Below are 12,500 nucleotides of genomic sequence, written 5' to 3'. Positions count from 1 at the left end.
TGGCGGGTTACCGAGCGTGTCCCTGAGGGAGGGGGTTAGATGCCGGAACGGGAGAGTGATGAGAGCTCCTCCTCCCAGCCTCCTAGCGCTCTGCAGCCACCATGCTCCCGCATCGGAGAGCACGACACATCTGTCAGCTGCTGGTGAGGCTAGGGGCAGGGGGGGGAGGAGGAGGGGGGGGGGGTGGGGCAGGGTGGGCAGGAGGAGGGGGGGGGGGGTGGGGCAGGGTGGGGAGGAGGAGGGGGGGGGGTGGGGCAGGGTGGGGAGGAGGAGGGGGGGGGGGGTGGGGCAGGGTCGGGAGGAGGAGGGGGGGGGTGGGGCAGGGTCGGGAGGAGGAGGAGGGGGGGGGGCATGGTTGGGTGGAGGAGGGGGGGTCGGGGGGGGGAGGGGGAGGGGGGGGGGCAGGGTCGGGAGGAGGAGGGGGGGGGGGGGGGGGTCGGGAGGAGGAGGGGGGGGGGGGGGGGCAGGGTCAGGAAGGGGGGGGGGGTGTTTGTGTGTTTGTGAGCTTCTGAGATCTTAGTCAGGGCCGGTATGGATATTTTGGTTCAGATTCTTCCGAAACCCACCACGTTTTGGCCAAGATGCTGTCCATGCCATACCTTATCAATTTTTGCAAGCGCCACAAGGGGCGGCCATATTGGCAAAATCCAATATGGCTGCCACCTAAAAAATGAAAAGGGCTAGAATCATAAATGATACCACTTTTTAGGGGTTTTCAGGGTCGGGTCATCTGATTCTGATGTTATTTCAATGATCTGAGGTCAAGTTTATCCCTCAAAGTTAGCATATCTTAAATGTCAAATCTAGTGTTTGTGGTATCTGTTCTTGGCTCAGACCTGCGTTGTTCTACCTCTTCGTTCCCCTAAATTAGTACTGTTTCCTGTGGTGACCGGGGTCATGTAGACTAGTTAGGGTCAGTCACCACCTCCTACTGGCCGTTAGGGTTAGGGTAGGTCACTGCTTGTGTCTTCTCAAAAGCTGTCCGGTTAATGAGTAGACTGAGAAACGACATTTTCCGTTCTGTTCTTTTGATATGCCCCTCCCCTCTTACCGCCTCATGCTGGGCCTCCATATTGGCGAGCTGTGCCTCGTAGATGCCAATCTGCTCCCTCAGGGCCAGACACTCGGCTGTCACCTCGTCCACGTCCTACAGGGGGCAGCGGAGAGCCAGGTTAGTATCTGGACAACCAAAAGAGACTTAAAACACAACCCTCTCTAAACACTAAATGAAAATTAGAGCCATGACACACACACTCCATTTCCCCAAACAGCAGGTAGACACTGCAATGCGGAGGAGGAGGAGGAGGAGGAGGAGGAGGAGAACGTGAGGAGGATGGGAAGGGGGTAATTAGACAGAAAAACCTTGTTCTCCAATCCATTCAACAGCAGGGGGTTTTAGCTCATCCAGTCCTTTAAAGTGTCTGATTAATTGGTGATGAATTCAATTAGTGCGGGTGCCTGGATTTGCGTTTGAACGCGTCCGAGGGCTCAGGCGGAGCACGGCGGTCCAACACATGGATCTCTGATGGATGCGAGTCTGCAAGGCAGCCGGTCTGCTGCTTTATCTCTGCGCAGCCTCTTCTAGACAGACGTGACCCGAGGTTTGGCTCTCTGGGGTCGGCCGGGATTAATCTACATGTAAACCAGTCGATAACTGCCTTTGGGAACAGCCGTTGGTCTCTCCAAAGCCTACCCACTACAAGCAAATCCTCTCCAGTCCCTCTGCTTATTGCTTAAGTCTGAACGTTTATATTGTCATCCTGTCATCCTTTTATTTGGACTGGATGTGGTTGTTGGATGCACCTCCATCCAATATGCTTTCCTTTGTCCTGGTTGGAGTCTAAGCCCAACTGACTCTAAGCCCACCCTAAAAAAAATCCTTCAGATGAAAGCGGAAGGACCCCTCAGAGAGAATTGGCAGTCAGATCGTAGGGCTGTCCAAGACAGGTCCCGGCTTCACCGGAAATCAAACAATATTCAATCAAGGCTCCCTCTTTTGGAGGTGGACTTGAACCCCCCCCCCCCTCCCGCCCCCCCCAGCCTCCATCTCCTGCTCCTACCAGTCAGTCAGTCTGCCAGCGTGTCGAGCTGAGGGCAGCAGCCCTGCTGTGCGGCTCTGTGTTCTGCTCTCCTCCTCCTCCTCCTCCTCCTCCCCCCACTATCTCCGTCTCCCTCACACTTTCCCACCGAACCGAGCTCCCCTCACGGCTCGCCTCCAGCTGCTTCCCATCGCCGAGCGCGGCGCCGAGCCAGCCGGTGCATTACTGCCCCGTATTCACTGTCTATATTACATATGTAAGCGAGAAACAAAAAACTGGATGACTCAATATGGAGACAAAGAGAGAACAGCTTCCCTCACATCTGGGCCGGGTATAGGGGGAGACGGGGTGTAACATGTGGCGAGGGGGCAGAGGGGTTTGTTAAGTCTGCGGCTCGGGTTGCGTCGCGGGCCGCACGCCCGGACTGAAGCACCGGCCTCACGATGATGACGATAAACACCCTCTGGGCAGAGCTAGGGAGGAGCAGCTGCGCTGAGCCTGAGCTGAGTATACACACCATGTACAGGTCTGAATCAGAGAAGAGGAGGAGAAAACACGAGTTGGTGAACTATGGCAATAGTGCCCTCTAGTGGCGAGACTATATTATCACAGTTACTGGGACGTTGGCAAGAGTGATTCTGTGAGATATTTGGGGTGTGTTAAAAACGCATCCTCACTGCTACCCTGCCTCTGTATTCTCTAACGCAGCTGCAAGTGGGTGAAGGTTATAGAGCCGATTACTTAGACCGGTTGCATGAGAACGATTCATCGCTATTTGCACAAACATCTGAGGCGATTCTAGGCCAGTGGGGGGCCATTACCAAGGCAACGTTCTCCCTCTCCAGATGGACGAGGGTCCTCTGCTGGACGGCCTTCTCGTGCTCCCTCCGAAGACAGTCCAGCTCGCTCCTCAGCTCCTCCGTGTCACATAGGATCTCCTCCTGGACAAGGAGGAGGACAGGGATGGGATACTGCTCTCTCTCTCTCTCTCTCTCTCACACACACACACACACACACACACACACACACGCAGACCACACCTTCTCCCTGCGCAGTCTCTCCACCACGGCCTCCAGGCTGTGGGCGGGGACGGCGACGCGGACGGCGGCGGAGACGGAGGCCTGGCGGTCCAGCTTGTCCTCCAACGCCACGATCTGGGCCTCCAGGGACTCGTTCTCCGCCTCGAAACAGCGGCCCTGCGAGCGGACGCAGAGCACAGCTCAGGGAACAAGTCAAGTCTCGGAGGTCACTCGTCACGAGCCGAAAACCCTCGCAAAGGCACGTGAGGAGAAAGAGTGAATACATTCATGTCACTGTGTTAATCTGTTACAGAAGAGCTTTCTGGAAAACAATTTGACAGGCAGACGGTCTCACCATGTCAATGAGGTTGGCCAGGCGGTCGTTCAGGCCAGCGATGACGGCGCGGTCTTGAGTGAACCGGCTCAGGCCTTCCTTGTTGAGCCTCTTGGCAGCCACAAAGTCGAGCTGGTCACACTCACACTGGTGTGAGGCCACCGCCCTGTGAGAGAGGGACACCGTCCTGAGGACAGGCCTGCGGTTTGGACAACGTCCTGGAGAGAGACTCAGCCTCTCCCTCAGGACTTCAGGCCTCTCCTTCTTTACTCTCAATTTAACAAACACCATACATATTACAAACTTGGCATGCGTTAGCTTTCATCACGCACCGTCTAAAAGGAGAGAAAATTGTCAACCAATAGGCATAGAGAACAAGTAGTAGAGTGCACCCTTGCATTTTTGCCCCACCCAATTGCGTCAGTGTAAAGGAAGTTATGAACACCATTATGTTATTGTTTGATGCACAACAGGCATTTGCCACAGCCCTTCAAACTTTCCCTTGAGACCACGTAGGTGTAACCAAAGCTTGAGCATACAACAGCCAACATGACGCAATAGTCCACTAAGAAATACAATAGGCTACCACCAAAACATGTTTGTGGTTAGATACATCTTAATTCAAACATCCTTAATGAGTGGAGGCAAGATTTTTGTCAACACTGACAAACTTGAACTTCTATTTTGTCTTAAGCAACTACTCCATGATTAACATGAGATTTTAAATCTCAGGGTCATAGGTTAGAGCCACATGCTGCACAGCTAATAATTTCATGGTATCCATACTGTACATAATGACAAAATAAATAAGATTATTATTACATTCATCTAAATTACTCTCAACTTAAGTAAACTCTGCTGCCTAATTTAAAGCTGAAAACCTTTCTTTAAAAAAATTAAAAGGCTGTTCTTCATAGGATCCATCAGTTTAACTATACAGGCCCAGACAAGACCCTCCAAGGCCTCCTATTAACATTTACCTGGTCGCAGAGCGGTATATTCACCAGATACTAACCTGACTGAGGAGCGGTATTCACCAGATACTAACCTGGTCACAGAGCGGTATTCAGCAGATACTAACCTGACTGAGGAGCGGTATTCACCAGATACTAACCTGGTCGCAGAGTGGTATCACCAGATACTAACCTGACTGAGGAGCGGTATTCACCAGATACTAACCTGACTGAGGAGCGGTATTAACCAGATACTAACCTGGTCACAGAGCGGTATTCACCAGATACTAACCTGGTCACAGAGCGGTATTCACCAGATACTAACCTGACTGAGGAGCGGTATTCACCAGATACTAACCTGACTGAGGAGCGGTATTCACCAGATACTAACCTGATTGAGGAGCGGTATTCACCAGATACTAACCTGGTCACAGAGCGGTATTCACCAGATACTAACCTGACTGAGGAGCGGTATTCACCAGATACTAACCTGACTGAGGAGCGGTATTCACCAGATACTAACCTGGTCTCAGAGCGGTATTCACCAGATACTAACCTGGTCACAGAGCGGTATTCACCAGATACTAACCTGAATGAGGAGCGGTATTCACCAGATACTAACCTGGTCACAGAGCGGTATTCACCAGATACTAACCTGAATGAGGAGCGGTATTCACCATACTAACCTGGTCACAGAGCGGTATTCACCAGATACTAACCTGACTGAGGAGCGGTATTCACCACCTGACTGAGGAGCGGTATTCACCACCTGACTGAGGAGCGGTATTCACCAGATACTAACCTGAGGAGGAGCGGTATTATCCAGATACTAACCTGACTGAGGAGCGGTATTCACCAGATACTAACCTGACTGAGGAGCGGTATTCACCAGATACTAACCTGGTCACAGAGCGGTATTCACCAGATACTAACCTGACTGTGGAGCAGTATTCACCAGATACTAACCTGGTCACAGAGCGGTATTCACCATACTAACCTGGTCACAGAGCGGTATTCACCAGATACTAACCTGGTCACAGAGCGGTATTCACCAGATACTAACCTGACTGAGGAGCGGTATTCACCAGATACTAACCTGGTCTCAGAGCGGTATTCACCAGATACTCACCTGAATGAGGAGCAGTATTCACCAGATACTAACCTGACTGAGGAGCGGTATTCACCAGATACTAACCTGACTGAGGAGCGGTATTCACCAGATACTAACCTGGTCACAGAGCGGTATTCACCAGATACTAACCTGACTGAGGAGCGGTATTCACCTGATACTAACCTGAATGAGGAGCGGTATTCACCAGATACTAACCTGACTGAGGAGCGGTATTCACCAGATACTAACCTGGTCACAGAGCGGTATTCACCAGATACTAACCTGGTCACAGAGCGGTATTCATCAGATACTAACCTGGTCACAGAGCGGTATTCACCAGATACTAACCTGACTGAGGAGCGGTATTCACCAGATACTAACCTGACTGAGGAGCGGTATTCACCAGATACTAACCTGACTGAGGAGCCGTATTCACCAGATACTAACCTGACTGAGGAGCGGTATTCACCAGATACTAACCTGACTGAGGAGCGGTATTCACCAGATACTAACCTGACTGAGGAGCGGTATTCACCAGATACTCACCTGACTGAGGAGCGGTATTCACCACCTGACTGAGGAGCGGTATTCACCAGATACTCACCTGACTGAGGAGCGGTATTCACCAGATACTAACCTGAGTGAGGAGCAGTATTCACCAGATACTAACCTGACTGAGGAGCGGTATTCACCAGATACTAACCTGGTCACAGAGCGGTATTCACCAGATACTAACCTGGTCACAGAGCGGTATTCACAGATACTAACCTGGTCACAGAGCGGTATTCACCAGATACTAACCTGGTCACAGAGCGGTATTCTCCAGCACACTGCATGCCAGCCCCTCCAGAGCGCCCCCACGGCTCATCCTCAAACAGCTTGCGGTAGGATGACACCCTCAACATGGCCATGGCTGTGATGGCTCTGGCGGTGGCAGAGAGAGACACTTGACTGTGCGCTAGACTAACGCTAGCAAACGGTGATGAAGGGTCCAGCTTGGGGTTTATATACAAGGGGAACAGGGGAATGTTGCATGGAGGCGATGGATCTCATGGGTCACGGACTGAACTAACTATAGAGGCGAGTGTCAGTGATGGACAATTTCACACAGACTAGACAATTCAGCCATGGCGACAATGTTTGCATCTGCAATGGTTTACTAAATACGAGTTGAAAACATTGTATTCCTCCATATTCTGAATATGTTCTCCTTTAAACGACAATAGTGAAATGTCAGTGGCAAAAATGACACGGTCAATCATTATTAATTTGTAGGCCTACATAGTTTTATTTCTGTTAAATAAATTAAAAGTACCAAAAAAAAAAAAAACAGAAGTTGAAAACAACAGGTGTGCAAGTGTTGTTTCATATGTACCATAATTACTGGACAGAACGTTACAAAACCGGAAGCATGATGCAGAGAAGACGACACCGGAACAGACACAGTACATGGTTACACTGGTGCGAGAAGCATAAGACAGCACTCAAGATCATGGACTGAGACTGATCTCCTGATGTGACTTATGTTTTTATGGTGAGGTCTTATCTATGCGTTTGTGAATGAAACGACTAATTAAATATTCTTTAGTTGAAGTGCGTATGCGAGACAAAAGCGTTCATTCCTCGCGTCCTGTGTGGAGCCAGTCATGCTTTGGCAAAGCTACTCCAGTGCTTCTAGCCATGACGACTCTGGGGGAATGTGGACGCATGCCTGGCCCATTTTAGGAATCCACTGCAGGACCTACTGCTCCCAATGAGGCACAGGGAGTTATGCAAGAACGAGGCTACGTCAAGAGTGAGCAACAGTACTGGCAGATTCATCATTCATTTCTCATGACAGACTGTCAGTGTTGTGGAGTTAAATAACAGTCCGACAACAGAATGCGTGTTCAGATTGTATACAGAACCAGCCGTCCCACAATGCCTGATACAGAACCTGAATAGTTGCAGGTCTCTCTGACTGGACATTTCACCGAGGGAAATGTTTCCTATGGGTAGTGACAAGATGAATGAGTCCTACCTCCCAGACTACTCAGGTGTGCCGAAGACTCATCCTTGGACAGTGGAGACCAGTGTCACAAAACAACGGGCCAGTACAAAGCCCAGAGCTGCTATGCAGACTGTCATCTAGTAATGTTAGTAAAAGCCTGTCTGTGCAAAAAACTACAGGCAGGAGAAAGTGTCCACAGGAAGTCCTCGTTTCCTAGCCGCGGCGCATTCCACGCCACAGACGGAAAACAAATGGAACGTTTCCTCGATGGCACAGCGAAGATAAGGCTGAACTCGCCCTCCGAAAAGCGCTGTGTCACTGCGTGAGTCTCGCACAGCGGTCGGGGCCAATAAATGATCTGGACCCCGACGTCAGGGACAAGATGGCGCTCCTTCCTACCTTATACAGAACCCCAAAAAATAACAACAAAAACATTATGGAGACTTTATGCTATAGCGTGGCAGAGGCGAGGCGGGAAAAAGCTGTACAGTAAACAAACATATAAAGACATGAACATCTAGGTTACCGCCACCTGCAGGACGAGCACACGGCACATGTACACTGAAGACACAAGGACACGTCTCACCACCGCTTTAAGGTGAAAGCAGTCGAACACACCATAGGGGACAACAGGGGACAGGGGGACTATTTACAAAAGTTAAGACATCGAGAAGATTCATAATGTTTCTGTGATGCACTTAAAAGAGACAGCATCTAGACTGTCTACTACTGTAGTTAGTGTGGTGGTGGACCGGCTCACAGTTGCGCAATGCACCTGGACTGAATTCAGCTGAATCATCGAAATATAACAGGCTCATGGATAAGTGACAGAACCAGAGCACACATTCACTTTTACCGTGTGTTACATGAAGGCGGCAAAAGCAAAGAGGTGGTCCGACGACCTTGAGGTGACAAGGTCTATAACGGGGGCCTCTTATGAGATGAGGAGCAATGCTTTCTTCTTTCTTTCTTTCTCTCTTAAAACCTGATTCACAGGGGAGGGGGAGGGGCTATAAAGAATGGCGCAAAAGTCATTATGGAAAATATATATAAATAACACTAGTGGAAACGCAGCGGAAATTTCCACCGACTATCAACATCTCCCGATGTCGTCTCCGCGGTATGACTCCTCCCCACGCGTCCGATTGTCAATCTTCGCTTGCGAGAGGAAATGCTCCGATCCTCTACATTCACCAGGATTTTGCGTGTCTTGCGTGACGTCGCCCCGGTCAGCGCGGCCCAGGGAGTTGAATCGAGCAGATCCCAGTCCGTGACCCTCGACCCTTCCGTGACCCTTGACCCTTGGTGCTTCTGCTCTCCTTAGTGTAGTGGATAATCATTCTCTTAGCTTGCGATGGGTGCGTACATACTTGGTCACCCTTCTTACATTCATACAACTCTCGGACATTGTGTTTTGGCATGGCGCACCCCGCCGGGGGGGGTGTGTAGGCTACATGGGGGAGGGGGGGGGGGAGGGGTGACTGTGGCAAGGTGACTCCACAGCCAGGAGACCCAGGTCTTTTTTGTGGTCGGCAAAAAGTGCATATGTACATGGGCATCGTTCCGGAACAGTCTGCCTCCAGCTGCCACATAGTGAGCCGTGGGATCTCAGCCTGCCTCCAGCTGCCACAAAGTGAGCCGTGGGATCTCTGGGACTTGGTGAACAGCGACAGGTTCCGACCGCAGGAGTACAGAACGGCCAGGTATCGGCCGCCACAACAGGCCGAGAGGGGCGGGACCCCAAAACGAACCCTCACGGGGGGGTGGGGGGGGGGGCTGTCGATCTGGGGTGTGATATCACAGTCAAAACACACCGCCCCAGCGTCCTGGAAGTCATGTCACCCGGGCTGTGTGCGGGGGCTGGCCCGACCCCTCCCGACCCCCCCTCCTCACTCGTCATCTCCTGCCATGAGGAAGCCTAGGATGAAGTCGATGGCTCTCTGGCGGTCCTGGGGGGTCTGTCTGCCCACCATGTTGGGAGGGGGTCTGATGAGGAGGCTGGCGAAGAGGGTAGCTGGAGTAGGAGGCGGGGAAAAGGGGGGAAGGAGATGTTACAAACAGGGCATTTGGAATGGAACCGATCCCCCATCCATAAGTCAATACAGGGGAATGAAAGGGTGCAGCGGTAGCTACCTATGAGGCTTGCTGTGAGGTTGTTGTTGTGGGAGTGTTTGAGCAGCTCCCTCAGGAACGCCATCAGGTAGCGGAACACGTTGCGGTGCGCCCGGGGCAGCTGGGAGATCAGCTGTCAAGTCGCACAGAGAGGGGGGGGGATCAGACTCAACAACCACGACCGTTACAGAAGAACAAATCGCATTTTTCCAACATGACCTGGCTGATCCGTCGTCACACTGTGACCCGTATGGCGGGACGCGTCCGAGCGCGGGCGCAGGGTGGGGCGTGTTCCAAGGTTATTATAGTTAATGAAAACTAACAAAAAAACTAAAACTAGGTGGGAAAAAACATTTTAGTTAACTGAAATAAAAATAAACAACAAAACGATAACTAAAACTGTATTGTGTGTTTACAAAACTAACTAAAATAAACTAAAATTGTAGAGAAAATGTCCTTAGTTTTAGTCTTTTTCATTTCATACATAAGTCTAGTATTTTGGGTGGATATTAAATCTATCCTCCATGTTCTTTAGCTGTGTCCCTGCGCAGAAGTAACCTGACGTGCGCCAGATGGTTTGTTTTGCACAGAGTGAAACAACATGAGCTCACGAGATCAGGATGGTCTCACCAGGCTAGCGCAGAAAAAAAAAAAAAAAAAACTAATACTGAAACTAATAAAAACTAAACTAAAACTAAGCATTATCAAAAAAAATAAAATAAACTAAACTAGAAAATCTGCTTTAAAAACGAATTAAAACTAAACTGAAATTGAACACAAAAAGTTAAAACGATATAAAAATAAAAACAATTAAAAAAAGCTAAACTATTTTAACCCTGGCGCGTTCTAGGGGAACAGCTGTACCTGCTTGCAGAGGCGGCTGTCGTGGGAACACTCCAGGCAGCGCAGGTAGAGCTCGTAGCACACCACGGGCTCCGGCAGCGCCTCCAGGAAGATGAGCAGGGCCTCCGCCACCGAGTGGTTACAACCGGCTACACACACACCGTTAGGGAACGGCCAGCAGGTGGGGGTCGTGTGTGTGTGTGTGTGTGTGTGTGTGTGTGTGTGGGTGTGCGTGCGTGTTGTCATGCAAGCAAAGGGCAAAATATAGGAACGCTGATGACATGGGAAAATCATATAACCAATGATCATATAACCAACGATCATAACCAAACCGTACTCATCACAAATATGTGGAATGAATAAAGCACTTCCGTATGCATTACAGAGGGACCATGTGCCTTGGCAACAGCCCGAGCATAGCAGCAAGCCATCTGTTCTGTGGCATGTCAGTGACAGTCTCCAGTTACAGCGGGTCTGGAGGGGACACATGGCGGTGACAGTGTCCAGTGTTAACGCAGCGTCCAGTTACGGGGCCCCAGCCAGCGGGCGGGGCCCCCGGGGGGGCGGGCAGGCGCGGAGCAGGAGACACGAGAGAAAGGATACGGATGGAGTCCGGGATGCTGGTGTCCAGGCAGTCGATGATGTTCTGCAGCTCCTCCTGCAGCCCCGGGGTCTGGAACAAGTCCTCCTGGACACAGAGAGACGGGGGGAGGAGCGTCTGTCAAGAGCTGGACATAGAACAGTCTACCGTAGATCAGTGACCAGTTCCAGTCAGACCAGGTTAGGAACGTTCCGGCGTTTCGTTAATCTGCGCTCACCTGCTGGCAGGACTTGGTGAAGAGGTGGTTGACCAGTAGCCACACCTCCTTGGGGATCTTCAGGGGCTTGTCCTCCGTCCCGGCGTTGTCCGCCAGCAGGAAGTTCACCCTCTTCTCCTGAAACGCACGCGCACAGCCGGCGTTAGCGAGACGAAGGGATCTCTCGTGACCGAGACGTGCGACGGGACGGACGAGCTTCACGGGAGAGACGTGCTACTCGTGCGGTGAATTCACGGAGAGGGGGGGATCCGATTCGTCCTAGTGCCAAAAATACATTCCGGACGACTAAAAAGCATCGCATCGATCAGAATGTAACCGGGTCCGCTAAGACGATTCTCCACATGGTCGGTAACGACCACCTCAGGTCAGATTATCTCAAGGGGAGACATTTCACTAGGAGTAGGGTATCACTTTTAGTCTCTCACTAGGAGTAGCGTCTCACTTTTAGTCTCTCTGGAAAATGGATCCCCGAGACCTCGGGAGCGAGCGCCAGAAATAACCCTCGTCGGCGGTGGTTACGCAAACGGGCTAGAGAAACTAGAGTAGGACTCGAGTGGGAGACCGTGACAGCCTGCAGATCCCATGGATGATGTCACTATGAAGCGCTGGACGAGTCCTCAAAGCGCTCCGGTGCCTCAGGGGAGGGATGTTGACGCGCTTTCTAACAAAGAACAGTGGGGGGACGTTATGACCAGACGAGCCACTCGCACACAGCCAATAGCACGCAAGGCGCGCCGGTCGACGCTCCACATATACACATGGAGAGGAATCAAAGGTTTTTCATCGCACGGAGCCGTGTCCAGAGTTTATCCGTGCAGCTGGTCAGTTTGGCTGGACGGTAGGCGGGTCAGATATGGAGGAGAAGACAGGATTAATGGTGCGTTCGTTTGTGGTCGGAGGTGGCAAGTCGCAAGTGGCAAAATACCTACCTCCGACCTGTGTGCATTCGAGCTATATACCATTATATCACAGTTACCTAGTTATATCTATATACCATTATATCACAGTTACCTAGTTATATCTATATACCATTATATCACAGTTACCTAGTTATATCTATATACCATTATATCACAGTTACCTAGTTATATCTAGTGCATTCGAGCAACTGGGGGCTGAGAAACATATCTGAATTTGCGACGAGGAAGTGCGAGTTCATGCAGTGTTTTATTTAATCATTCCTAGTAGCAAGTCGCAATTTGCCACCTCCCAGTTATAAACGAACGCACCATAACGTAGAACTTCGTATGGGTTTTCGAGCTCAGCTGAGCGGGCGCTTCT

The 12,500-nt window shown here is 50.9% G+C and overlaps 2 protein-coding genes across 4 annotated transcripts in view; both read right to left on the bottom strand.

Annotated features, from left to right (window-relative positions):
- The window catches only part of vimr2 (vimentin-related 2), a gene marked incomplete at both ends in the record, with an annotated part of 12,823 nt that extends 6,456 nt beyond the window's left edge, over nt 1-6,367 (bottom strand). Inside the window, 6 exons of the mRNA XM_084459589.1 lie at nt 1-90; nt 1,052-1,147; nt 2,861-2,980; nt 3,080-3,235; nt 3,414-3,558; nt 6,258-6,367. The exon at nt 1-90 is cut by the window's left edge and continues 108 nt beyond it. Of these exons, the coding sequence (XP_084315715.1) occupies nt 1-90; nt 1,052-1,147; nt 2,861-2,980; nt 3,080-3,235; nt 3,414-3,558; nt 6,258-6,367 (717 nt within the window). The remainder of the gene's footprint in view (nt 91-1,051; nt 1,148-2,860; nt 2,981-3,079; nt 3,236-3,413; nt 3,559-6,257) is intronic.
- Nucleotides 6,368-6,810: 443 nt separating this feature from the next.
- The window catches only part of ocrl (OCRL inositol polyphosphate-5-phosphatase), a 16,881-nt gene continuing 11,191 nt past the window's right edge, over nt 6,811-12,500 (bottom strand). For all 3 annotated transcript variants that reach the window (XM_084459642.1, XM_084459644.1, XM_084459643.1), the window contains 5 exons: nt 11,220-11,336; nt 11,005-11,089; nt 10,423-10,550; nt 9,580-9,691; nt 6,811-9,460 (listed from right to left, as the gene is read on the bottom strand). In XM_084459642.1, the coding sequence (XP_084315768.1) occupies nt 9,336-9,460; nt 9,580-9,691; nt 10,423-10,550; nt 11,005-11,089; nt 11,220-11,336 (567 nt within the window). In that variant the 3' untranslated portion in view covers nt 6,811-9,335. The remainder of the gene's footprint in view (nt 9,461-9,579; nt 9,692-10,422; nt 10,551-11,004; nt 11,090-11,219; nt 11,337-12,500) is intronic.

This window comes from Borostomias antarcticus (assembly GCF_949987555.1).
Source record: "Borostomias antarcticus genome assembly, chromosome: 28".
Taxonomy (NCBI): Eukaryota; Metazoa; Chordata; class Actinopteri; order Stomiiformes; family Stomiidae; genus Borostomias; species Borostomias antarcticus.
The sequence above is the reverse complement of the archived record's forward strand: the minus strand, read 5'-3'. Positions and strand labels throughout refer to the sequence as shown.